Below are 26,910 nucleotides of genomic sequence, written 5' to 3'. Positions count from 1 at the left end.
CTCAATTTTAAGAGTCAATTCAACTTTTAACAAAGATTATTAAAAAAAACATGATTCAAAGAATGATTTGATTTTGAAACCTAAAGAGAGATCACTTTATCTGACTGACATCACATACTTTCTTCGTCTATAAATTAGTAGTATATAATATAATGTCTACTTGGCATTTTTATATAATAGTTAGCCAGCCGATCACATGTGCTTTCTTCACTTCTTCCATTATTTGATCTTTGGCAATCAAATCAATCAACCTTCAAACTCCATGAATGATAATGAAACAACTCGCTCTTAAATGCATGGTCTTCATATGTAACATATTTAAACTCTACTTATACTACCCTCTAACTTTAATTTGTTTAATTTTCTGTTTAATTCAATTACTTTAGCAAAAAAGTAGAGACACTCACAAACTGCTCTTTGATTTTTGTGTGTGTTTCATTAACAAAATAACAATTTGTCTATTAGTTGTCTTTTTGTTGTTGTTGTTATGACATCTATATTCATGAATGATACGAATTATTATCAAAACCCTAATTATTGAATAACATACAAACTAATACCTACAAGTGATCTCCACTTCACAAAAATCTTTATATTTATAAACTCGGTGAAGGGTACAGAGACATATATATGCTATAAAGAACATTGACAATAACATGCATATGAGTTATGAAATATATGTACTCTACTGTACATTCTACAACATGAGCACATACATATATGATGTCTCTATAATATATATAGATATGCAAATTAATAAAAATTCTCCAACAAGCACAGTTCCAAGAGTAAATTCGATTTGAGTGCCTCCAAAACATACCTGAAAAAAGACCAAAAGAAGGGCTAAGGAATGTCGGAAAATATAGAATCATCCAATAGATGATCAGGCCATGCAGCTGAAGCTGAAGCTGCTGATTCTTGACCGCTTGAAGAAGTGATATTGCTATTAACATCTTCAACACCGTACTGGTTTCTAATCAGATCATCAGTCACAACAGAAGAAGGACCAAGAGAAGGTAACAAACTCTGAGTTGAGATGGAGGGATCCGAGAGCCAGACTGGGGACACGGGTAGGTTTTCTCTCTGAGTGAAGAATTTGAAGTGGTTGTCATCAGGATTCTGAGGGTAAACAGATGATGGTTCCATGTTGGAGTTTAGGGTTTTAAGAGGTGGTAAGCTGTTGAAGTCCTGAAGATATGAACCGAGGCAACCAAGTTGATCGAGATTGTTGCTGTTGGTCTCTTTGAAAGAGGCAATAGAGTTAAGGAGACTGAGAGAGTCCAAGTCATTAGGGTTAACGCTATTCATGAAAGATGATGGTTGAAGAAGGTATTGGAACAATTGGATTTTAGCCATCTCGGTTTGGAGTTTCAGTATAGTGTGGTGGTCTTGATCAACTGGAAACTGTTGCTGCAGATCAACATAGCCTCTGAGGTTAGAGGACAGAGACATGAGCTGAGATAAGCCGGTGAAGATATCAGTTCTTGGACGATGAGTCATTGGGTCAATACCCATGTGAATCAGCTTCTTCTTCAAATGAGTGTTCCAGAAATTCTTGATCTCGTTATCTGTTCTACCAGGTAACTGGTTTGCAATCGTTGACCACCTTATAACATCATCATTCATAAGCAAAAGCGTATAAGATCATTTGGTACACAAAGCCGTTGACTTAAAAAAAAAAATCAGAAGATCATAAATAATTACTTGTTTCCAAGAACTGAGTGAAGGTTCAAGATAGTCTGTTCCTCGTCTGGAGAGAATCTCCCTCGCTTGATGTCAGGTCTCAAGTAGTTCGTCCACCTTAGCCTACAACTCTTCCCACACCTGTTAAGACCTGCAAAGAGAGAATCATTTGATAAGCTTTAAGTCTCATGATCACGTTTTTAAGAAACAAAAGAAAAACAGAAAAAGTAGTACCAGCGAGTTTGGGAAGGGCTCTCCAGCTACTATGACCATGTTCTTGGACATAGTTGACAAGTTTCTCATCTTCATCAGGAGTCCAAGGACCTTTCTTGAGACCAGAGTCATCAGAGCTAGGAGATCTTCCCATGTTAGATGATCTTCTGTATCTAATCAAACAACGGTCTCTCTCTCTTCTTTTCTTCCTTGTGATCTATACTGTTATAATTGTCTCTGAGATTTGGTTGCTTGCCTCCTTCCTTCTTTCACAACCACTAACTGCTTCTTATTCCAATTTATATTAAACCTAGCACCCTTTTCTCTTCATGTCCATTCACCACGTGCACCTTTCCTATTCGCCTACCAAAACAACCATGTCCCTTTCACCTTTCAATTCCAATTTTTCTAATCAATTTTTTATTTCTTTTATCCTCTCATATACGCATTCCCTTACCAGTGTGTGAAAAAATCATTCAATGTAAATTCTTCCTCTTGTCTTAAAGCAACATTGGTATCATCTCGGGAACAGCCGTCTCCAATGGACAAACACATACCAATCGATTTTGTATTTGTCCTTAATTGGGAAGCAGTTCATAAGTAGCCATCACTATATATGCCCTAGCACCAAACCCTGCATTTTGTCTAGGTGAATAAGTAACAACACATAGTTATATATTGCTTTGGTCTCTTTTGATCAAAATCCAAAACTCTAGTCTAGGTTTTCTGCTCATATAGATTCAACAAAACAAAAACAAGAAAAGACACAGATCAACTAATACTAAAAGCAAGAAGGGTTTCATCATCTTTCTTATGAAATCCGTAAAAGATCTTCTCCGAGTAGGTGATGAGGGAGGCGAAGGGCAATAAAGGCAATTTGACAGGAGGGCTAAACTGTTAGGTTGTATTATTTTAATCACTGGAATGACAAATGAAAAGAGAGAGGATTTGAAATAGAAGTCAGCGCCAACAACACATGGCAACAAAAGGGTGGCCAAAGAAGACACATCTCCTCTGGCACGCAAAATTAGGTTTCCTCGCATCATCCATTTCCATGGCATATTAATTAATTCATATAGGTAGCTATATGTTAATTCTATTTTTCTACTTATCGATTAAAGCTACGAACCAATCCCATACCAAATGCAAGCAGTGAACCCTAAGAGCTTGTCTCTGAAAATGAGAATGTTTCAAGAATATGAAAGTAAAAGATGCAAAGTGGGTTTGATATATATGACCGTTTAATTTCTTGTTTGACACATCATGATAAAGTCCTTATATAGCAAAATTTAGGTAATACTTGCAGAGATTGTCAATCCCAAAATTGCCTTTTTTAGGAAGAAAAGATACCAAATGAAGAAACTTGTAACAGCAGGGAAAGCATACTAGTTATAGTTACAGTAAATATGATATTAATATGTAACAATTAACAAAGCAAAAGATTGATTTCACAGCATAAGATTCCAATAAGGACATCAGCACGAAATGTTTAATATAGGATATATATAAATTGTAACGCCGGATAAAGTTGATTATAACAGTGCTAACCATATATAACAAAGTAGTATAAATTGTGCAGGAGATTATGGGTGAGGAACCATTTTCATATTCTAAAAACACCATCCATAATTGTTTCCTAAGGCGCATTCAATGAAAATTCAGACAGCAATAGTAATGGACATTGGACACTTGGACAGACAAATAAGGATATATATCAAAGTAACAGGGGCAAGTTTTGGTATTATCAGAAGAAAAACTTACTAATGATGATGGTGACACGCTTGATGTGACAGATTTTGACCACTAGGGTGGAGCTAGTTAGGGGAGAGGTGGGTGCAGGAATTGATCTATATCTCCACCATCTTTGAAACCTATAAGACTTTCTACCTCCGCATAAGTACTGCACCCAATGGCATATCTTGAGCTCTTGTCTTTTTCTTCTGTGTCTTCTATATAATGAAGATCACAGGTTCCGTGCAGAAAATTCAAATCGAACGACATAATGTCAAGAAAACCAAATCTAATTAAGAATTAGAGAAAAATCAAACAAGAAGATGTTTTACCAAATGAGGACATCAAATCTGTCAGTTTCTATAGGATATTTTAGTGCATTCAGTAACTGTAGGTGAAAATGAAATATGATACCCTGATTTGCATTACCATATTGTCATATCAACTCATTTTCACCTTACCTGCAAGTATAAACATATACACTACACATGAGGATTGACAAACGAACACTGCCTAGATAACCCAATCCGGATCTTCATGCGTGGTGTATATATATGGTTTCATTCCATGAAGGATCAAGCTTATATCCTAGGGTTTATAGAATGGCTAAAAACGACGAATTTAAAAATGTGTTTAAAAAAACAAGAAAATTGTTACAAAAGTTTAATTAAAACTATGAAAAGAAAGATTCGAATTGCTTGTTGAATTAGGGTTCCTCGCAGAGTGGACCACAGTCATGAATGGAAGAAGCAGGTAAAGAAAATATTTTAAAAAATTAAGGAAAGCACTATAGGTTCTTACAAAAGTATTAATTATGATATATGTGATGTCACTTAAACCGTTCTTTTCCTCTATTTTTTTTCTTCTTTTAAAAACAACTTGGTTGTAAATTTCAGCTAAACAACTGAATTGCTTCTTCTCCTAAGTTTCAAACCAACGCGTCTAAAAGCTCGGACTTTCTATGCTACCAATGTATAACCCTTGAACTATTGTATGATGATGTGAAAAATCATGACTCGAGATCATCTACAAGAACAAACTAAACCTTATAGATTATCTACTCTTGATACTTACAAAGCGAGATGAAGTCAAGATGCTCGTGTTTCCCATCATCAGCATCATAAATTCCAACTAGTGACGAGAGTGGTGACTCTAAAACCAAGAAGAACAAATATGAGACACACGTGTAACAAACATATCACACACGCATGCATACGTATAATCTTCACCATTCCTCTTTTTTTTTCAACTGTTCACATGGTAGCAACCCTTATTGGATTAATACAGAGAAATGGGGCCAGGAAATCTATTTGGTAATTTCTTTTTTATCTGTAGTAATCAGAATATAATGGTTGTTACGTATAGCAAACGATTAGTTTTATATGATAGTGGTCTAAAAGGCATTAATCTTTGAAAATTATGAGTATATTATTCAATCCACAAGATATCACCGTTCAAAACCTTCTTGCTTACTCTTCATTTAGAATAGTAAATTAGCACATACTTTTCTCAACCGTTACGCCCAACATTGCTGGAACATCTGCTAGAAAAATAGCATCGTCACAAGAAACCTCGAGAACATGACAAATTCAAAAAGAGGGGTAGAACAAGAATGTCACCATTAATTTATAAAGTCAGTCAAATATTATATGACCTAAATCGTGTGGTTTTAAGCGTTGTTTTTGTTTAGCTATCAACCACTAAATGTCATTTTAGGTGGCTGAGCTTCTTTTGTCGTGGACACTAATTGTTTTACAGCTCAAGACAGTGAAAGTCATGGATGCTAACGATAGAAGCATATGTTATCCAAGAGCTCTACATATATATCACTTTGGATGCAATAATGGGATCTATCATTTAGTAAGATATATACCAGCAACATGAATGAGAAATTATAACACGATCGAGTAAAGTTTCACTAAATGCAGAAAAGAAGAAAAACTATAGAAGAATGCATATTTTCCTACAAAGACAAAGAGAGGCAGTCTAGCTTGTACTTAGTTACGATTTTAAAAGGTGCATGTAACCCGAAGTACTTTGTCCAACAAAATCTATATGAAGCAATGGGAAATGCAGTTGCAGGATTCAAAACCATCATAAACAATATACCAAATTCAGAACATCAACGAAAATGAAAAGAAAATATGTCTTCACGATGTCATTGTTGATAAATTCCTTCACGAATAAGCACCAGAGAAATATATATAATATGAAGTTGAGAAGATTTTTCGTACCAGGAATGTCAAAAGTATTACATTTCTTTCCATTTTTGTATGTGCATGTCTCCACGACCCTGTATACATACTATCTGTGATTCTTCCTGCCATAAAATGAATGTACATTTAGGATTGTTGATAATCTAAAGCTCACTGTAAATATTAGAAGAGAATGATACTACAGACAAGCATGTTTAGAAGACTGTGTACATTTAGGATTTGTTTAAACTAAGGTTTGTTAGACCCAATCTAACAAAGCCCAAACTGAAATGATCACCATATAGAAAACCCATGAACTAAGAAGCAAGAAGCAGATCAACAAACAATGAGGCATTATAGAGCAAGCCAGCGATTATACTTGGTATTATACACATATACACCTAAAGAAAATTATATATACGGTAAATAAACCTTCCACTCTTCATAATAGTATATACCTATATACTCATCATTTTTCCTTCGTACATCTGTTGTAAATCGGTAGAATAAAATAAAAAAATGTTTAGAATTGAAAAAAGATTAGTAGTTTTGGCTTTATCAACTCGGTTTTGGTTGAGTTTACCAAGTTAGTGGTGCCTTCTCACTAAAAGCTTTTTATAGGGGTTTTCACTTTCAGAGGTCCACCTTCGGCACATACTAATAGAGAAAGACGTTTATTATGGTTTAAATAATTTATGTAGAGATCTTTATTAATTTCACAAATCTGCACAAACATCTAGACAACTTGAACATATCTTCTTGAACATATAAAAAGAGCTTTTGAAATTTGAGATTTACGAGGAAAAGGAGACGAAGTTAGTGCAAAGTATAAACCAAACAAACGAGATTAGTTACTATAAACCAAACTAACGGAGATTATTCAGTAAATAAATCTTAAAAAAGTATAAAAACTCCAGCTTTCACTTTGACAAATGGGGGACAAAAAAGGCACAGCTGAATAAAGTTACTTACCTTTACCAGTCATGTGATAAAGGTGGAAAAGGTAGATTTCTGTCATCTTTTTTCATGAATAATGTACTTTGAAAATATGACATTCCCAAGGCAGTTTCTTTAAAAGTTTAAAGCACCAATCAAGATAGCTTAAAAACACTGATAAAACCATAAAATTTGGAAAATTCTTTACCACAATGATAGTAAGTTTTTATGTGTTTCGTTAAAGATTGAATCGAATGAATTATTTTAGTTAAAGATTAGACAAAGAAATGGGAAGAACGAACCTCAGAAACCTAAGAGGGTGACCACACCACTCGCCATATATGTTCATCGAATTCATCGTTTCCCTCACCAGCAAAGCATCAAGGAGAAGACAAAAAGAAAATCTGAAAGACCCTGTAAAGATAACATTGTTGCTTTTAAGAAGGTAGTAGCTAAAGCAAACAGGCTAAAGTGATCTATCTTTTCATGAAAGTGTAAGAGTTTAAAGACAAAAGACTGTGGAAGCTTTTTTGCATGAAAAAGTAAGCCACATGGTCTGAATAAAAAGAGGTACGAAGATCTCTGCATGAACATGTACGTAAAGAACAGAATAGCATACACATAATAGAATAATCTTGACAAAAGCATCATCAAAAGCTGTGCGGAACTCTAAAACACATGGTTGGGGTTGGTAAGTCAGGTCTTTAAAATGAGTTCCAATAAAGAACATAAAGCTATCCAGGAGCAAACCTTATAAGCCACCTTTAGATCTGCTCTTTGTCCTAAGCCGTTTGTATTTATTCAAATTTAGTAGCACTTAACATTATAACTAAACACTGACCTATTCATTTGATGAGCTTCAAAATTATCCCTAACTTTTTTCAGAGACACAGAAATACATAAATAAAAAGTTCATCCAAAATATATATAATTACACTAAACACGTGATGCTACAGAGTGAGATGCATGATTATAGTCTGCAAGTAAACTGTAGACTGATGGATATGTGAACAACACAACGGTTGCATATGCCAACCCCAACTTAAGATTGTTCTTAATTACCAAAAATTAAAAACAAGAAAAAAAGACGATCAATAAATTCTACACCAAAGTCTATAAGTTTGACGATTTCCCCAATATAATATTGTGGGCAGATAGATCTTTCAGATACCTTTGACTTAAGCCCTCAGATAGATTATATTAGGTAAATCATCATGTACTAGATCATTGCTATTTTCAACTGTCTGGTTGTTCTAACAATATATAGGATAACAAAAAATCTGGAAAGGTCTCTTTGTACATGACCCGGCAAACATGTGAATCAACACAACATATTAACAAGAAGCACTAGCTCAGCAAGAACAAGACATCAGATAATTAAAACTTAGCATCCTGCAGTTTTGCAGGCTATCATAAAGCTAGAGACGAGATACCTGTATTGAACTTGTCTTCGATAGCAATCTAGCTCCTCTGGCTTGAAGTACCGAAACATGGTAACAGAAGCTTCTCATTGCCAATGTAGTCTTCTTTAAATATATGAGTGATGATGAGTTGCTTTACATCGTTTATGGTCTAGAAAGTGGGATAGTTGTAAGTGTTGGACACATAAGTCCCCAAATGGCAGACCAATACATTGAATTAAGAAACTCCAAGAATAAAATATCACTGAATTCACTAGAATAGTAGGAGTGGTAGAACAACTCCACCACGTAATCAATCCACACAAGGGAGTAGTAGCTTGGAAGAGGAATATTTTGGTGACCTTGATCAAAAACTACACCATCAGACAAAAATATCAGTAATTAAGTAGGTTCATATCTCAACCCCATTGTGGAATATATGAAATCAGCAAGTCAAAATCTCCTATATAGAAAGTGGATCGGATGAGGACATTGTTTATATATAGTCTTTAGGTTATTTTATTATCAGTTCATATCCAACCTTACATCAGTCAAATTCCTTATATAGTATAAGTTTCTTAGCCTTTCTATCACCATTGCATATATACACACTGGACGACCACCAACAAAATTGATCAAGTTCGGATTGCATACTTCAAAGGATCAAGTTCATGAAACATAACACATACTTATAAAGAGACTTATCTCTATTATATTGTAAAAGGTTGTCCTCATGTCCGGATTCCCTCAGCTGAGACTATATATAATAAATCGAACAGAAGATTCAATCCCTTTCCGTCTCCCAAAGTGGATAATCTGAGTTCGGGGCTGATCAGGTGAGCTGGAACCGATTTTAGGGTTTGAGGATGAGTCTTCTCTCCTGGTTGGTGCAGCAACTGAGATCTAGGGTTTCTTCGCTCGAGATTTTTCTCGTTCTATACATTTACTTTTCCCTTGGAGAACCAGAATTAATGGTTTGTATTACACGATATATGAAAACGGCAAAGATAACAAGAGTCCTCTCTTCCATCATCAATTCGGACCTCTTTAATTTGTCACACTGACTCTGCCAAAAGACTAACAAAAAACAAAAACCTATACTATCATTTTAAAAATTTTTCCGCCATATTTGGAATTTATCAAATTCGCCTCGAAATTTTAACTGATGAAAAACTAACATGTTGAAAAGAAATTGTAACCTTCGCAATCAGATAGTTGTAGCCAAACAATCAAACATGCATACGAAAAAAAAAGTTATTTTTGGTCAACAAGTTTGTTAATTAGGACGAGAAAATAAACAAAGGAAATTACACATAGAATAGAATTAATTAAGAACGGAGTTTTGTAACCCTTCCAACCATATAATATAATTAAGTTTATTTATAAGTAATTCGAATTTTGATTTTATTTTATTTTCTTAATTAAGATATATAAAAATTGACTTTACATATATCGTAGGGTCATTAACTTCGTTTAGACCGTTTAAACCAATCAAACTGTATGGTAAGTAAAGGTCCCAAGTTCGATTGAGCACTCTTTAATTTGTTAAACAGTTAAAGTGTTAAACATGTGTATAATTAAAAATAATTCTATATATAGTTTATTGTAGTTATATTAAATTCACATCCATATTTGGTTTCAGTGGACCATGGACTTTCCTATTACAGTATGGAGCTCCAGATGATCGCTGAAATTTCGCGTACCGCTTAATTACGATTGAACCGGTTTAAACCGAACAATACATAGATTTAAACCGGTTTATAGTATGGAACTCCAGATTGTCAGTGATATTTCGCGTACCAATTATTTACGATTGAACCGGTTTAAACCGAAGAAGTCATAGATTTAAACCAGTTTAGATTAAACCTACGGAGAGTAGTAAAAGGTTATTTATTATCCTCGAGGTCGACGGAGGCGAAGTTGTTTGCTGATCATCTGAGACAGTCCCGGAACGAAGATGGCGGGAGCAGCTTTCGGGCAATTAAACCTCGAAGAACATCCTCCGATTTGGGGATCTCGAAGCGTCGATTGCTTTGACAAGCTCGAACAAATTGGTGAAGGCACTTACGGGTATCTCAATTTCATTCCCTTTTCCTTTTTTTTCAATTCAATTTCACTCTTTTAGGTTTTCAAAAGGTTTGATTTTTTTTTTTACTTAGGGATTGACAAAATTGAAATTTTTTGAAGCGAGTTTTGATTGCATGTATGATGATGATGATTAGGCTTTTTACAATGCATAGTGCTGTGAATTTAGGATATTTGATTGTTGTTGTTTGCTTTTGCAGTCAAGTTTACATGGCTAAAGAGATCAAAACTGGTGAAATTGTGGCTCTCAAAAAGATTCGTATGGACAATGAAAGAGAAGGGGTATATGCTTTTTTCTATCTCTTGATATTGGTTTTAAGTTTTTATGATGATGCTCACTATGTTTAGAAGAGATGCAAAGTTATTTAATTGTAACCCTAATTGTTCACAATTGGTATGATGCAGTTTCCGATAACAGCTATCAGGGAGATTAAAATTCTCAAGAAGCTTCATCATGAAAATGTCATTCAGCTGAAAGAGATTGTGACTTCACCAGGTTTGTTTTTAAGGGAACGCACATTTCACACTTGGAATTAGTATTTTATCAATGTCTTATTAAATTAAAGTCTTCTGTAAGGTCGGGACAGGGATGACCAAGGAAAGCCAGGTTAGTGAAATTGAGATTTCAATTTCTGTCTTGTTTTCTGCATAACTTAGGATTTCCTTCTCACCTTAAGGTTGTGCCTTTGTTGTACCTACGTGGAATTATAGATAATAACAAATACAAGGGTGGCATATACATGGTTTTTGAGTACATGGATCATGATTTGACTGGACTCGCTGACCGTCCTGGACTGAGATTTACTGTTCCTCAAATCAAGGTATTGCACAGCTAGATATCTTCTTAATTCTATAAGCCTTTCCTTGCTACCGTTCAACTTTATTCTAACACTCATTCCATGTAAAAGTGTTACATGAAGCAATTGCTCACCGGGCTTCACTATTGTCATGTGAATCAAGTTCTTCACCGTGATATAAAAGGTGATTTTCCCAAATACATTGTTGATGTTTTGTTATCACTTTTAGTCTTTTACTTGCCTATTAACCTTGATTTTGGTCCAGGCTCAAATCTTCTTATTGACAATGAGGGAAATTTAAAGCTGGCAGATTTTGGGCTCGCACGGTCGTTTTCTCATGATCATACTGGAAATCTTACAAATCGTGTCATCACACTGTGGTATAGGTAAGCCTACAAACCGTCATTTAAAGTTTACATGATTGGTACAGAGATAGTCTTGATATCTTGGCATTATGGTCTTTGCTAATGTATCGGTTATTGCTACTTTGCTGACTTACACGTACTATGGCAGGCCCCCTGAATTACTACTTGGGGCTACAAAATATGGCCCAGCAATTGACATGTGGTCGGTTGGTTGCATATTTGCTGAACTTTTGCATGCAAAACCAATCTTGAATGGGAAAAATGAGGTCAGGGTTTTATCTTTTTGCTGAAAGCTCGGTTCTTTTTAAAATTTCAGATGTTACTACAGTGTGCTTTCATGCCACTAATAGTATAAGAATCTATATGGTCTCCTGGTTTTATTGTGATATCGTTGGACTGGACACCTAAGGGGTTCATTAGAATTATATACATCATCGCTTTAATTCTGTAACAACAGAGGCTTAGTTCGATTCTCTGCCTACATACTATGTGTACATAAAATTCCTGGAGGCTTTATTTGCGTTTGGGGTTTCAATAGCTTATTGTGAATGGTATAGACACGGTTATGCTTACATGTTATTGCTAATCTAAAAAAAAATATGTTTTGTATCCTACATTGTTTCAGCATGAACAATTGAACAAGATATTTGAGCTTTGTGGATCACCCGATGAAAACATTTGGCCTGGGGTTTCCAAGATGCCTTGGTACAACAATTTCAAGCCGGCACGTCCCTTGAAGAGACGTGTAAGAGAGTTTTTCAGACAGTAAGTAAATTAAACCATGCTCTTGAATTACTTATACACATGTACTCTGATCAGAAGATTTCATTTGGCTTTTCCTTCTCTTCTGCACAGCTTTGATCGACATGCTCTTGAATTACTGGAGAAAATGTTGGTGCTTGACCCATCACAGGTATCAGAGACCATTCTCTTTATTTGCAGCGAATTATCTTCTGAAAATATATGCAAACTGCATAAACAAATTGCCTTTTCTACTCTTTCTTAGATGAAGCATACTTCTTTAAGGCAGGACGTTGTTAACCAGTTAGACATTTAAGTTTTTTTTTTCTTTTTTCTTTTTTTTTGTGCTTTCCCTGGTGTAGAGAATATCTGCGAAGGATGCTCTTGATGCTGAGTACTTTTGGACTGATCCGCTGCCATGTGACCCGAAGAGGTTCTTACATTTTCTGATTTTCTCTTACAAATTCATGAAACTCATTTGATTCATCATCATCATCATCTAGCTTACTAGACAGATGATTATGAGGAAAATTCTTTGGACTAAAACAATGTTTCATATTAACAGTCTGCCCACATATGAATCATCACATGAGTTCCAGACAAAGAAAAAGCGGCAGCAGCAGCAGCGCCAACTCGAGGAAGCAGCAAAAAGACAAAAGATGCAACATCCACAGCAGCAGCACACTCGTTTGCCTCCATATCAACACGGTGGCCAGTCTCATGCTGCTCCACATTGGCATGCTGGTCCAAACCATCCCACTAACAACGCACCGCCACAAGTGCCTCCTGGACCCAGCCACCAGTTCCACGGGAAACAGCGTGGTCCACCTGGTCCAAACCGATACCCTCCTAGTGGAAACCAGAGCGGGGGTTATAATCAAAACCGAGGAGGTTACAGCAGCGGATCATATCCTCCACAAGGACGGGGAGCTCCTTATGTGGCGGGTCCTAGAGGGCCAAGTGGTGGCGCATACGGGGTTGGACCACCGAACTACACACAAGGTGGTCAGTATGGTGGCTCTGGTAGCTCTGGAAGAGGTCAAAACCAAATGGGCGGTAGTAGAAACCAGCAATATGGATGGCAACAGTAAAAAGATCTAATGATTTGTTTCCCTGTCGGGCTGATGTCTTACACTTAATTGATACTAGTAATAACAGATTAATATGAGAAATTGAATCTTTCTGTCACACTTTTTTAATTGTATTCTTTCATTAGCGACACATTATCTAGTATTGTCAAGATGGAGATTGACAGTGTATGTTGTATAAGAAATGAGCAATGAGAAACAGTATCCATACACCACAGTTGGATATTGTTGAAAGAAAAAAGAAAAAGGCATTTCATATCGGTTATGAGACCAAAAGGAAAAATAGAAGTAGCTGCCTAACTCAAGTCCAAATGCGTCGTAAGCAAACAGAAAAAAAAAAAAAAAAACCAAAAAAAACATAAACCATGATAATTCAAGGGAAAAGAGTAAATTTCAACCCGTACTATTTCAAAAGTGTAAATTCCTACACAGACAACAGATCCGTGTATTTTTCAACCTAAACTCTTACATAATTCAAATTTATTACCTAGACTTCGAATCGTTACATGTATTCCTACATTTTAGTCAACTGCTAAATGTTTTGATCAATTTGACAAGTAAGCAATGATGTGTCAAATTCATTGGGCTCAAAACCTTAAAACAACGTCGTTTGCAATTAAGATCTTTCCCCCAATTCAAAACACATCGTTTTAACCTTTCCTTTCAAACGGTATCGTTTACAATTAAGATCTTTCTCCCAATTCAAAACACGTCGTTTTAACCTTTCATTGCAAACAACGTTGTTTTAAGGTTTCGAGCCCAATGACCTTGACACATCATCGCTTCAGTGTCAAATTGATCAAAACATTTAACTATTGAGTAACACTATTTGAGTCAATGTAGGAATACATGTAACGATTCAAAGTCTAGGTAGTAAATTTGAATTATGTAAAGGTTTAGGTTGAAAAACACACGGATCTGTTGTCTGGGTAAGAATTTACACTTTCGAAATAGTACGGATTGAAATTTACCCTTTTCCCGATAATTCAATGCATAGGTTGTGGTGGGAAAATGTAAGGGATTTTGTTAATGTGGTGGTTTGAGAAGTCTGCATCGCTATCAGCTCTGCAGAGGCTGAAACCTCCGATCTCCACCTCCTCGGTCGGCTCGTGGACATCAAGGTAATAGATGTAGTTTCTCTCAAGTCCAGGGAAGGAGCTAGCAGGGAGACAGAAAGACTCAGAATTTGAAAGAAAAATGCAGAGATCTCCAATGTCTTCAGTGTAAGTAGTTTTTCCTTCCTTGCCTATCCTGAACACCCTAAAAGCTTTGGTTTCCAAATGCACCCTAGTTTCCATGCCATAAGCGCAGGACCTTAGGAATGGTCATATTGTAACACTGTTATTAATATGGTATGATAATATTAATTGAAACTAAAACGAACAAAAGTCTATGGAGTGATGACTCTTAATTAGGTCATGTCTACCATATATACCTGTTCCAAATAACAAGGAAAGTTTCGCCGGCTGATGACTCTACCAAGTTTCGCCGGCTGATGACTCTACCAAGTGTGGAGTCCTGTAGCACGAAAACAAATGCTCCTTTTCTGTCTTTGTCAACCTGGGAAGGTTTTGAAAATGCAACTTTTGCAGCTTGGGCTCGTCCTTGAGATCCCAGGATGCCATGTGATCACATCCAGAAGCAGGCAATGAGAACATCTGATCTCTCTGGGAAAACATGACATGGGAAGTGAAGAAACTGGGGTCTTTCATTCTGATGTTGGTCCATTTGGAGCCCTTACTCAGGCTGAGTGGAGGTCCCAAAAACTTGACAGCCACAACACAGTCTTCTTCCTCAGGAGAAGAAGAGGACATGGCCACGTTGGTGACAATCTGGTCTGACAATGAGGTAGAGTCACAAGAGGAGGCAGTGAAATGAGTTTAGGGTTTGAGTCTGATGCACTTGGGTTGAGATCGTCTCGGAGACACACCACACCCTTATTTAGGGTAGCGACCCATCCTTGGGATGCTCCGACTGTTGATTTTGCTTTTAGCAACTCAGTAGGGATATTCTGTTTAGGAACGAAGAATTTATGGTTGGAAAGATCGAGATAGTCTATATCATCATTTCCAAAAGGATCTTTGCCGAAGATCAAACAGGGTGCAATACGGTCTACGGAAGATGAAAACAAACGAAAGCTAATCTGCCCAAACACAAAGAGAGAAGAAAGATCGATCTCACAACACAACCAAAAGTAAATGAAATATATACCAAAACATTTAAGAGATCAACAAAAAGGAACAAAGAAGTGGTCTCTCTCTTCTTATACTTACCTGAGAATCTTTCTGAGGAGAGAGCTTAGAGAGTCTGGAGAGAAACTGAGACATTTTGTTTATCCGCTGGTGATCTTGATTCGCTTCAGTAAACTGAGTCTTTGTTGTCAACAAGGCGTGCTCACCAAGGACGGTTATATTAGACCAAGGTTTTAAAATATTTTTATAGATTTTAAAGATTTTTATTGGTGGTTTGGTAAGATTTCAATATCAAAAGTTTCAGATGGTTTTGTGTGACAGTAAAAACTTCCTCAATAGATATGATTAGATCAATCAAAGTGCCAAGACTGAATTTGGAATAACCAAATACATTGGGAAAGTGGTGGCGCATACGGGGTTGGACCACCTAACTACACACAAGGTGGTCAGTATGGTGGCTCTGTAAGAGGTCAGAACTCAGAACCCAATGTAACTGTCTTTCTTTCATTAGTCACACATTATGTAGTAATGTCAAGATGGAGATTGACAGTGTATGTTGTAAAAGAAATAAGCAATGAGAACAGAGCAAAACATTGTCATTCTTCTTCTTATGCATTCACACATTATTACACAACTCTATATTAAAACCGAAACCTTTCCAAAGAAAACTAGAGTCTCCACATAAAAATATCTCTTTCCTCATCATACCAGGATTTATTTGTTCCATCAAATTATAAATCTTTTGTTTTTTAAAATCTTCCTATACTGTTACTGTCAAACTTGTATATTTTAAAATTTGATTTTAACAAGAACAACCACCTCGTTGTTGCTCCCCTTGAGACGAATTGGTCGAAGTCTTTAGGTTCACATCAACCATATCTTCTTGTTTCGTTGAAGAAAGTGTTTCCATTCCTGGTAATGCAGCTGCAATCTTGCGGAACAGTGGCTGCAAGTTACCAAAACAACACCAGAACAAGCGTTATTCCAAGAAATCTCAAGATCTTAAACGAGTCATGAGGGATAGAATTGCATCATCTCTCACCTTGATGTTAAATCCTGCTTTTGCGCTGGTCTCTATGAATATAACTCCATAATCACGAGCTTTGTTATCCCCTTCCTCTATTGACACTTGCCTGTCAAAACAGAAATGTCAAGTTCACATGATAGCTAAATGGAAAAAAAGATTCCATGTCTCATCAAAAAAGTGTTTTCTTACCTTTTGTCAACGAGATCTGTTTTGTTACCAACCAAAACAATGATGACATCGCTACCTCTCTCTGTACGAACATCCTCAATCCACTTCGAGGTGTTCAAAAATGACTGCCTATCTGTACATTAGAAAAACAGTATAAAGATGAGACCTTTACACAGCATATATCCTTACAAATTCTATGAGAAATTGAAACAAACTCTTTATCCATCTATACATAACAAGACGTGACATATACTCTGCATCCTGCATTGTACACAAAAGAGAAACTTTCATGGTTAAGCTGAAAAAGATATCACAGAACAGAAGCCTTACTTGCAACATCATAGACAATAACAGCAACAGAAGAATCTCTGATATAACTTGGTATCAGACTTCGAAACCTCTCCTGTCCTGCAGTATCCCTGCAACATTATATAACCTTGAAGCCTTAATGACAGCACAACAACAATAACATGGTTGATACACAATGCTTGATCATTCAGCCATTATACCAAAACAACAATGATCAAAAGATAGGAGGGTATGAACATTGAACATTACCATAGTTGCAAACGAACAGTCCTATCCTCAAGGTACATTGTTTTGGACAAGAAATCAATTCCAATGGTTGCCTACAAAAATTTCCCACAACAAAATGAGAAAAAAAAAAACAAGATCTAACCAAATCTGCTATAAGTTTCTTGAAATTTAAATTTTGAATCTGATCTATAAGATCGTGGATCTCACGGATAGATCAAGGGGAAAGGGGGGGGGGGGGGGNTTGTTTTGGACAAGAAATCAATTCCTATGGTTGCCTACAAAAATTTCCCACAACAAAATGAGAAAAAAAAAAACAAGATCTAAATAACAATGCCTGGGAAATTATAACCAAATCTGCTATAAGTTTCTTGAAATTTTTGAATCTGATCTATAGGATCGTGGATCTCACGGATAGATCAAAGGGGAATTAAAGGGGGATGGGGATGATCAAACCTGATAAGTGGTATCGAATTTGTCGTACATGAAACGAGTGATGATGCTGGTCTTGCCTACGGATTGATCTCCAAGGAAGACGAGCTTGTACTTGGCTAAAGGTGACACACTCGCCATTTTTTTTTTTTTGGTGCCGATTGGAGATGATGATGATGATCTCTTTCACCGTAAAGTTTTGAGCTTTAGATCTGACTTTTTTGCGGTTTCTCAGGTAAAAGGTTTGATTTTGACGCGTTTATATGCCTACACGGCTACACGAATGTAACCGCCACCCACGAAAATTTACCCTACATATAAAAAAAAAACTAAAACTGTTAAAAATTAGGTTTACATTAATTTAATTGCATTTTTATTTTTTTTAACTTAAGAAAAATTAATTGCCTAATTTTAGCAAATTTATCAACAAAATCGTTTGCACACTAGTATTACATAATTTGGTGAGAAAAACACCTTTTTACTCTTAAAAAATAAGAAAAGGAAACGTTTAATTCACACAAAGCAAGTAATTAAAATCAACCATAATTTACGATAGTGATATCTTTAAACGACGCCGTATAATATGAAACAAACCAATTTAAGACTACACCAACGTCCAACGATTCACTCACCAACTACAGTACTACTAGTCATCACATATAAGATGGAGATTACGCAGACCAGTACATTATGGTGAATGACACAGACATATCATATTCATTGACAGAACATTCTCTCTACGTAGAAAGAATTAAGCGGTCCAAATCTTCCACAACTACTTCTCTCAATGTATTCCCCATATATATATATATATAAGAGCCACATACTCTCTTTTCACATTTACTCTCATATTTTGTCCCCACTCTGTTATATTTTATATATAAGCAACATCTTCATCTCTCTATCTGGAGTTCTGGACATAATAAAGTCACACTTCTAGCTGGTTTTAGATTACTCGTTTTTTTTTTTTGTTTTGCAGATCACAGGGAATGTATCCAGCATCTGCAGGCCAGCTGAAGAGCTCTGGAGATGATACTGATGCTGATCCAATATGTAACAAAAGCATGATAGTTCCTAAAAGAGTTGACGTTGCATTAGCTAACAGCTTCGAGAGGAAAGACCGTTCCTGGTATGCAATTATTTGATGGTTATATAAGGTAGTGCAGAGCAAAGAATCAGTACTAGAGGTTTAGCTTAAGCTAATGGACTTTTTTCTTTTTCTTTTTTTGCAGGTACGTTAAATCTCAAATCCCTACTGATCTGTCTATTCAAGTTGACGATATTACCTTCAAAGCACACAAGGTAATATTTTTATCAGCGAACGAAAGATGATGTACATTAGCCTTAATAGTATTCAAGTGTGTGTGTATATATATATACATATGAGTTTAATGATTGGCAAAGCATAATTTAGACAGAGTAACTTGGACTATCACACATGTATGTTATTGTCAGTTTACCACCTTAGTTATTTTGTTTTGAACAGTTTCCTTTGATCTCCAAATGTGGTTACATAAGCTCTCTTGAGCTACAACCTTCAGCTTCTGAGAATGGATATCATCTGAATCTGGAAAACTTCCCAGGTGGAGCAGATACATTTGAGACCATTCTGAAATTTTGCTACAATCTCCCTCTGGACTTGAATCCTCTCAATGTAGCTCCACTGAGATGTGCATCAGAATACTTGTACATGACTGAAGAATTTGAAGCCGGGAATTTAATCTCCAAGACAGAAGCTTTCATCACTTTTGTAGTATTTGCCTCATGGAGAGATACACTCACTGTTCTGAGATCCTGCGCAAGCTTATCTCCGTGGGCTGGAAACCTCCAAATCGTAAGGAGATGCTGTGACTTGCTAGCTTGGAAAGCCTGCAATGATAACACACCAGAAGATTTTGTAGACAGCAATGAAAGATGTTTATACAATGATATAGCCACACTTCGAACTGATCACTTCATGAGGGTTATAACAACTATGAAAGCAAGACGAGCCAAGCCAGAGATTACAGGTAAGATCATCATGAAGTATGCAGAGAACTGGTTGCCAATAATCGATGATGATCTAGAAGGAATTAGGGGTTACGGGTTAGGAAAAAATGAGTTGCAGTTCAGTGTGAACAGAGGAAGAATGGAGGAAAGCAGCAGCTTAGGATGTCAAGAACATAAAGAAACCATTGAAAGCTTAGTCAGTGCACTTCCTCCACAATCTGGAGCAGTCTCATGCCACTTTCTATTAAGGATGCTGAAAACAGCAATTGTTTACTCTGCATCACCAGCTTTAATATCTGATCTTGAGAAACAGGTCGGCATGGCTTTGGAAGATGCTAATGTATGTGACCTCCTTATTCCTAACTTCAAAAATGAAGACCAGCATAAAGGAGCCAGGTGAGACAAATCTACTCTTGCTTGATTAGCTTTCATATTAACTTCAACTAAAGAAATTTTTAATTTGTTGACGTTGATGCACAGCTCACCTGAGGCATACACTATATACAATGTCGATGTGGTTCATAGGATTTTTGAGTATTTCCTGATGCATGAGCAACAACAACAACAACAAGTACTAGGAAAGCCAAACATAACCAAGCTCTTGGACAATTACCTAGCCGAGATTGCGAAAGATCCATGTCTACCGATCACTAAGTTTCAGGTTCTTGCTGAAATGTTGCCGGAGAATGCTTGGAAATGCCATGATGGTCTCTATAGAGCAATTGATATGTTCCTCAAGGTAGTAACCAGCTTTTTCTTCTGATTTCATCTCCAAACCAAAGCTAATGATTTTAATCCTTGTTTCAGACTCATCCTTCACTATCAGAGCACGATAGAAGAAGACTGTGCAAGACTATGGCCTGTGAGAAACTATCACTTGACGCATGCCTACACGCTGCACAAAATGATCGGTTGCCTCTGAGAACTATTGTCCAGGTATATATGAAATAAAACAGAACAAAATCTGTTAGCCTTTCTTGAATTCAAAGAGTAATGTATAAGTGACTGACATAAAGCTAAACATCATATAATAAAACAAGATCAATACTCAAGTACTTTTCACGGAACAAGTAAAGATGAGGATGATGATGCAAGACAAGCAGCTGGAGGCAAAGGAAGAAAATTCTGCAGGTTCTAGAGATGATGAAATCAAGACACTTAAGGAAGAGCTGGAGAATGTGAAGAAGAAGATGGCTGAGCTTCAGAGTGATTACAATGAGCTTCAACAAGAGTATGAAAAGCTAAGTAACAAACAGAAGAGCACACAAAACTGGGGATTGCGTTGGCAAAAGGTGAAGAAATCGTTCCAGATAAAACGCGAAGACGATGAAATAAGAGACAGGACACGAAGACCAAGTTCCACAACACCAAGAACCAGCTTGATGAGAAGAATGTCAATGTCATAAATCAATCATAGTCTCGGCCAAATCTCTCAACCTAATGCTCAATTATGTATTCACAGTGTTTTAAAGACTCTGACACTATATTTTGATGATGTACTCTGGTTATTCCAATGCCAACTGAAGAAAACAAAATCAAACTAATTAACTTCTCTCTTGCAGACTCCTAAAGGAATCTTAAATGCCTTCGAGAAGTAGAGCTGGTTCTAGACTTTAGCATGCAAGAAGTCAGAGTTAGATTTATAAACTCTGTAGGAAGAAAAGAATTGAACACAACTTCAGGTAAAGGTTGTTAAAAGAAATATTGGAGAGATTTAAAACATCACATTACTGTTTCAAAATATGAGTCATGGAAACAAAAGGGACCACCTTAGTCAGATGATGCTAGTTGTTTTACAAATGTTAAGCAAAATCCAAAAGACAAAACTTGGTCCACCAAAACACCGCAACAAACAAGCATAGTAAAGTTTAGATAGAATAGGGAGGAATCCAGTGAGGGATGAATGGAGCCTTTGTTGGTCCACCTTTGGGTTTTTCAAAATCACGGCATCTTTTGGTGTTGAGATCGTAAACAGCAAAGCCATCAGAGGAGATGATGTAGATGGCATTAGGCTGCAAACCAGGGCACGAGCTGGCCTCAACGCAGAAAGGATGGCTGTTTGATAGGAAGATGCAGACATCTCCAATGTCCTCAGTGTAACACAAGTATTTGCTACCAATCGTCTCCTCCTCTCTAAACACAATGAACATCGGGTCTCTGTGCTCTAACGGAGAGTCATAAGAGTACCTACGAGACACACACACACACAATGTCACAAAGAGTACTACCATTGGACATCATCAAAAACTGTGTAACAAAGGGTAATAGTATTATTACCATTGGCCAAGGAAACGTTCGCCTAAGGAAGACTCCACCCAATGCTCTTCCCTGGAATATGATCTGAACAGCTCCAACTCGGACATTGAAAACTCAGTAAGGTCACGAAACAGTAGCTCACGGACGTTGAGGTTGTCATGGAGGTCGAATGAACACAAGCAGTTGCCTCCAGGACCAGGGAAGTAAAAACATTGGTCTGTTTTCGAATAAGCCAGGTTTGAGTTGTCCAAGCAGGTAAAAGGAAGTTCGAAATGAGTCCACGGGAGGTCACGACCGTGTCTATAGACACCAATCTCAGTGAGATTATCTCACTACCCGGTAACTTGATAGCAACCACAAAGTCTTCTTCTTTTTCAGGAGAATCAGAAGACATTGCCACATTCCTCACCAATTCCTATTTGGTTTGATCGAAAGGTAGAGTAGTCAGTGAAGGTAAAGGAATCACCTTTGGGTTTGATTTGTATGCCAAAGGGTTTAAGAAATCGCTAACACGTAAAACCTCATCACACGCGTCGTAGAAAACTCCCCATCCTTGTGAGCTTCCAACCAGACTTGAGTTAAGGAGGTCTTTAGGAACTGATTTGTCTCGTACGGTAAATAGCTTCTCCCTCGCTGGATCAAACAAGAGTCCATCTGCCTTGTGGCTCCCGTCGGGAATCTCCTTGACACTGATGGTATACATCAAGTAGGGGTTTTTCGTGGTCGTTGAAGATGAACACCAACGAAAGCTGCTTCCTTTCATCTGTCAAAATAAAAAACAGAGAGATTAGAACCACAAAGAGCAAAATTACACTACAGAGAACAAAAAAAAGAACAGACTTTAATAGGAATCAGAATCATACCACATTGCTAAGGTGAGAAAGCTTAGAGAATCTGAGAAGCCGAGACATGATAGTGTCACTCTCTCTCTCTCGACTCAACTGGATCATCTTCTCTTTTTATACAGAGAGCCATTTTTAGGGTTTGATTTGGGTGAGAGTGAGAGCAATTAAGTTAAGCTATAAGCTCACTCTAATCATATGATTTACTCCATTAACAGACAATAAGCTTGCTTATGGAGGATATCAAAGCGACATCGTTTAAAGGAGAATCCGGCGAGTCTCGTGAGTCGTGACACTTGGAAATAAGAATCTTTTTACGAAATCAAAACAAGTCAAAGGGAAATTAGGGTAAAGTTAAAAACCGAATCTTGTTTTCTTTGGGAATAAAAATACAATTAATTGACAGAATCAACGGTCCTGATTGAATTTTGGAAACCCATCTTATAATCTTTTTTTAGAGTTGTTGTCACAGCATCCATTTCTCAGAAGCCGTTGTGTTCTCTTCTTGCCGCCACCACCACAACCACCAACAACACCATGTGTGGGATTCTTGCTGTGTTAGGCTGCGCCGATAACTCTCAGGCAAAACGTTCCCGTATCATCGAACTCTCTCGCAGGTACTCTCTCAAATCAAACCATTTCTTTGTTTTTTTTTTCCCGATCTCGTTGGTTTTGGTTTTGGCTGCGCAATGTTCTTAAAGGTTATTGTTTTGGATGAGAAAAGTTTCCAACTTTCTGGTAAAGTGAGTTGATTTATATGTTGTATTGGTCAAAATTGATTGAATGGTATAATAATCTGTTCGAAATGTTATTGTAGATTGAGGCATAGAGGTCCTGATTGGAGTGGGCTACATTGTTTTGAGGATTGTTATGTGGCTCATGAGCGTTTGGCAATCGTTGACCCCATTTCTGGAGACCAACCACTCTATAACGGAGACAAGACCATTGTTGTCTCGGTAATTTTGGTTCTAAATTGCTTGGAGGAACTTGGATTTGTGGATATCGATTCCATTGACATTTCACATTGCAATAGGAAATCATGAGTCAAACCTCAAACTTTATTTTATGAGGATTGATATGATTAAGGGTTTTTTTGGTTTTGTTTTGTTTGGACTCTTTCCTTGCTTTCAGGTCAATGGAGAGATATACAACCACAAGGCTTTGCGTGAAACTTTTTTGAAGTCTCACCAGTTCCATACTGGGAGTGATTGTGAAGTGATTGCGCATCTTGTAAGTACCCATGAGATATTATTTCAGGGCTTCCTTTGTTGTCGTGTCTTTTTTTTGTGTATAGTTCAAGTACAAGAACCGTCACCTGAATCTCTCTTGCCTTATGGTAGTTCAAACATTTATCAAAATCTGGTTAATATTTTCTTGCTATTGCAGTACGAAGAACAGGGAGAGGAATTCGTCGACAAGTTGGATGGCATGTTTGCATTTGTGCTTCTTGATACCCGGGACAAAAGTTATATTGCTGTAAGGGATGCCATTGGTGTCAATCCACTCTACATTGGGTGGGGTATCGATGGTATGTTCACATTCTCTAAGAAAATTCACCTCAGTGGATAAGATGATTCTTCTTTTGTCATGATTACTTATTTTGTTCTTTGACAAAAAAAAAAATATATATTTTTCCCACAGGTTCTGTCTGGTTTGCTTCTGAGATGAAAGCACTTATTGATGATTGTGAACAGTTTATGTGCTTTCCTCCAGGCCACATTTATTCAAGTAAACAAGGTTAGCACTTCTTATCAGATCACATCTATTTTAAAATCAAATAATGACTTTTCTTGGCTGACTCACATTGTAGTGAACACGTTGTCACGGATATCAAAATGGTTTTTAGTTATGGGTTCTATTATTTGAGTAAGTTTGTGTGGGAATTTTTACTGTGTAGTTAAGGTTCATGGAACAAACCTTTCTTGCAGGTGGGCTTAGGAGGTGGTACAACCCCCCGTGGTTTTCTGAGTTGGTTCCTTCAACCCCATATGATCCCTTACTGGTGCGCGAGACTTTTGAGAAGGTAAATCTTCCTTTAGATCTTCTCTGACAAATGCGGATCAGGTCTTGGAACTATGGATGTGATAATTTTCTCTGAATTGCAGGCTGTTATAAAACGACTAATGACTGATGTGCCTTTTGGCGTTCTCCTATCTGGAGGATTAGACTCATCCCTTGTTGCTTCAGTAGCGTTACGTCATTTGGAAAAGTCAGAAGCTGCTCAGTGGGGTTCAAAGCTGCACACATTTTGTATCGGTTTGAAGGTATTGACCCAATTTCTCCAAATGTTTTTACCGTAAGCTTTCTATGCTCATCAAGATTTCTAATTCCATCTGTTTTCATTTCAGGGATCCCCGGATCTTAAAGCTGGTAAAGAAGTCGCTGACTATTTAGGAACTCGCCACCACGAGTTACACTTTACTGTTCAGGTAAAGTTTGTTTTTTGACATCTACAAGAGTATTGAGTGTGGAGATTTGTTTCAATGATTGATTTTTATGTCTTTTTCTAATGATAATATCAGGACGGTATAGATGCCATAGAAGAAGTCATATACCATGTTGAGACCTATGACGTGACTACTATAAGAGCCAGCACTCCAATGTTTCTTATGTCGAGAAAAGTCAAGTCGCTTGGTGTAAAGATGGTTCTTTCTGGGGAAGGCTCTGATGAAATTTTTGGAGGATATTTGTACTTCCACAAAGCACCCAACAAGAAGGAGTTTCACGAGGAAACATGCCGAAAGGTAGGTGCTCTAGGACCAGGACTTCTTGTTTTATTCTGCCTTACCCTGCTTCTTTTGTAACTTGTGAATCTTGTGGATTTGTTTACAGATCAAAGCTCTTCATCAATATGATTGCTTGAGGGCTAACAAATCAACTTCTGCATGGGGTGTTGAGGCTCGTGTACCTTTCCTCGATAAAGAATTTATAAATGTCGCAATGAGCATCGATCCAGAGTGGAAGATGGTAGGTGGCATCTTTTATACTTTCCTTTTTCATCTTTCTATTACACACCCATCGATCCGTTTCCCGTTGATTGTTTCATACCATTATTTTATCACAGATTTATAATCTCAAGTATCAAAATTGGTGATAAATGTGGTGTAAACTATAAATGCAGATAAGGCCTGATCTCGGAAGGATCGAGAAATGGGTGTTACGCAATGCGTTTGATGATGAGAAAAACCCTTATCTACCAAAGGTTTATAACAACAACTTTTTGCTTCCTGCAGTCTTGATGAAAATTTTCCAGCTTTGCTAATAACTTCTCGTCTTTTTGGTAAATGTAGCACATTCTATACAGGCAGAAGGAACAGTTCAGTGATGGGGTTGGATATAGCTGGATTGATGGTTTAAAAGATCATGCAAACAAACAAGTAATCAGATATCTCTTTTTATTCGTAGATAGAATCTTAAGTCACAGTTTGATAATGTGATGCTTTCAAATCTCTGATGGTAAGGTCTCTGACACAATGCTGATGAACGCAAGCTATGTCTTCCCTGATAACACACCTATGACAAAAGAAGCTTACTACTACAGAACTATCTTTGAAAAGTTCTTCCCTAAGGTAATGATTTCATCAGCATAACTAACTTTGTCGCCTTGATTGTCTTGATCTTTGCTCTGATTTTGTTTTTTCGGATTATACAAATGAGCAGAGTGCAGCTAGAGCGACTGTACCAGGAGGTCCAAGTGTGGCATGTAGTACAGCAAAAGCTGTAGAGTGGGACGCAGCTTGGTCACAGAATCTTGACCCCTCAGGTCGTGCGGCTCTCGGAGTTCATGTTGCAGCTTATGGGGAAGAAGATAAAGCCGAAGAAGATCCTCGTCCGGGGAAGGTACAGAAACTAGCAGAGAAGACTGCAGGGATTGTTTGAGGATTAAGCAAGGTTTAAATCTACCGTTGACATCGTGCATGAGTTATCCTCTTTTGTAGGATTGATGACTGAATAGGCAAATCTTTATTCTTTCCTTCTGGGGATTTACAACACTCCAAGGAGACTGAGTTGAGTTAGCCCTGAATTGTGTACTTAAGTAATAAGTTGCTGGTGAATTTCTGTTTTTACTGTTGTTAGACTATGACTATCCATGAAAGCTTGATGATTACTTGAGTTGAGATTATTAACGTTGTTTTCATATATCCGATTCTTTCTACTTATTTTTTTTCCCTAAGCACAAAGTGTTCTGCTCAGTATTCTTTGTTCAAGTGTGTTTAAATCTAGAGTTTGTTTCAG

At 37.0% G+C, this 26,910-nt stretch overlaps 6 protein-coding genes and 1 long non-coding RNA gene across 13 annotated transcripts; 3 read left to right on the top strand and 4 right to left on the bottom strand.

The window, feature by feature from the left end:
* Nucleotides 578-8,274, bottom strand: LOC104769231 (transcription factor MYB39-like). 6 transcript variants are annotated; one of them, XM_010493388.1, is made up of 9 exons: nucleotides 8,192-8,274; nucleotides 7,061-7,172; nucleotides 5,862-5,947; nucleotides 3,960-5,167; nucleotides 3,658-3,845; nucleotides 2,354-2,530; nucleotides 1,918-2,259; nucleotides 1,705-1,834; nucleotides 578-1,606 (listed from the first exon to the last, which is right to left on the bottom strand). In XM_010493388.1, exons 7-9 carry the CDS (start codon nucleotides 2,048-2,050, stop codon nucleotides 844-846), a joined length of 1,026 nt encoding a protein of 341 aa, XP_010491690.1. In that variant the 5' UTR covers nucleotides 2,051-2,259; nucleotides 2,354-2,530; nucleotides 3,658-3,845; nucleotides 3,960-5,167; nucleotides 5,862-5,947; nucleotides 7,061-7,172; nucleotides 8,192-8,274; the 3' UTR covers nucleotides 578-843. The 6 variants fall into 6 exon arrangements, with proteins under 6 accessions (XP_010491690.1, XP_010491689.1, XP_010491692.1 ...); XM_010493387.1 differs by having other exon boundaries at nucleotides 3,658-4,088; nucleotides 4,702-5,167; XM_010493390.1 differs by having other exon boundaries at nucleotides 3,658-4,779; nucleotides 5,101-5,167.
* On the top strand, nucleotides 10,032-13,365 carry LOC104769230 (cyclin-dependent kinase C-1-like). Its single transcript, XM_010493384.2, has 12 exons — nucleotides 10,032-10,228; nucleotides 10,444-10,525; nucleotides 10,649-10,739; nucleotides 10,821-10,850; nucleotides 10,955-11,064; nucleotides 11,152-11,224; nucleotides 11,306-11,426; nucleotides 11,554-11,671; nucleotides 12,031-12,170; nucleotides 12,261-12,318; nucleotides 12,509-12,579; nucleotides 12,712-13,365. The coding sequence occupies exons 1-12, from the start codon at nucleotides 10,116-10,118 to the stop codon at nucleotides 13,235-13,237; spliced, it is 1,533 nt and encodes a 510-aa protein (XP_010491686.1). The 5' UTR covers nucleotides 10,032-10,115; the 3' UTR covers nucleotides 13,238-13,365.
* LOC104769229 lies at nucleotides 14,114-15,586 on the bottom strand. Its single transcript, XR_764348.2, has 3 exons — nucleotides 15,508-15,586; nucleotides 14,670-15,377; nucleotides 14,114-14,548 (listed from the first exon to the last, which is right to left on the bottom strand). It is a non-coding gene; the product is annotated as an uncharacterized LOC104769229 (long non-coding RNA).
* Nucleotides 16,002-17,832, bottom strand: LOC109124478 (ras-related protein RABH1e). Its single transcript, XM_010493383.2, has 6 exons — nucleotides 17,612-17,832; nucleotides 17,180-17,250; nucleotides 16,952-17,040; nucleotides 16,643-16,754; nucleotides 16,469-16,559; nucleotides 16,002-16,372 (listed from the first exon to the last, which is right to left on the bottom strand). Exons 1-6 carry the CDS (start codon nucleotides 17,726-17,728, stop codon nucleotides 16,229-16,231), a joined length of 624 nt encoding a protein of 207 aa, XP_010491685.1. The 5' UTR covers nucleotides 17,729-17,832; the 3' UTR covers nucleotides 16,002-16,228.
* Nucleotides 18,523-21,101, top strand: LOC104769227 (BTB/POZ domain-containing protein DOT3-like). The gene is made up of 6 exons (XM_010493382.2): nucleotides 18,523-18,716; nucleotides 18,820-18,889; nucleotides 19,074-19,972; nucleotides 20,057-20,315; nucleotides 20,384-20,512; nucleotides 20,617-21,101. Exons 1-6 carry the CDS (start codon nucleotides 18,577-18,579, stop codon nucleotides 20,980-20,982), a joined length of 1,863 nt encoding a protein of 620 aa, XP_010491684.1. The 5' UTR covers nucleotides 18,523-18,576; the 3' UTR covers nucleotides 20,983-21,101.
* Nucleotides 21,304-22,846, bottom strand: LOC104769226. The gene is made up of 4 exons (XM_010493381.2): nucleotides 22,696-22,846; nucleotides 22,353-22,595; nucleotides 21,854-22,247; nucleotides 21,304-21,763 (listed from the first exon to the last, which is right to left on the bottom strand). Exons 1-3 carry the CDS (start codon nucleotides 22,780-22,782, stop codon nucleotides 21,876-21,878), a joined length of 702 nt encoding a protein of 233 aa, XP_010491683.1. The 5' UTR covers nucleotides 22,783-22,846; the 3' UTR covers nucleotides 21,304-21,763; nucleotides 21,854-21,875.
* Nucleotides 23,140-26,818, top strand: LOC104769225 (asparagine synthetase [glutamine-hydrolyzing] 3-like). Of its 2 annotated transcripts, XM_010493379.2 has the most exons (14): nucleotides 23,141-23,291; nucleotides 23,492-23,630; nucleotides 23,806-23,904; nucleotides 24,061-24,202; nucleotides 24,316-24,411; nucleotides 24,603-24,697; nucleotides 24,780-24,938; nucleotides 25,023-25,103; nucleotides 25,197-25,418; nucleotides 25,507-25,641; nucleotides 25,796-25,876; nucleotides 25,965-26,051; nucleotides 26,136-26,243; nucleotides 26,335-26,818. In XM_010493379.2, the coding sequence occupies exons 1-14, from the start codon at nucleotides 23,212-23,214 to the stop codon at nucleotides 26,551-26,553; spliced, it is 1,743 nt and encodes a 580-aa protein (XP_010491681.1). In that variant the 5' UTR covers nucleotides 23,141-23,211; the 3' UTR covers nucleotides 26,554-26,818. The 2 variants fall into 2 exon arrangements, with proteins under 2 accessions (XP_019097199.1, XP_010491681.1); XM_019241654.1 differs by lacking the exon at nucleotides 25,965-26,051 and having other exon boundaries at nucleotides 23,140-23,291.

Source organism: Camelina sativa, chromosome 20, assembly GCF_000633955.1.
Source record: "Camelina sativa cultivar DH55 chromosome 20, Cs, whole genome shotgun sequence".
Lineage (NCBI taxonomy): Eukaryota > Viridiplantae > Streptophyta > Magnoliopsida > Brassicales > Brassicaceae > Camelina > Camelina sativa.
The sequence above is the reverse complement of the archived record's forward strand: the minus strand, read 5'-3'. Positions and strand labels throughout refer to the sequence as shown.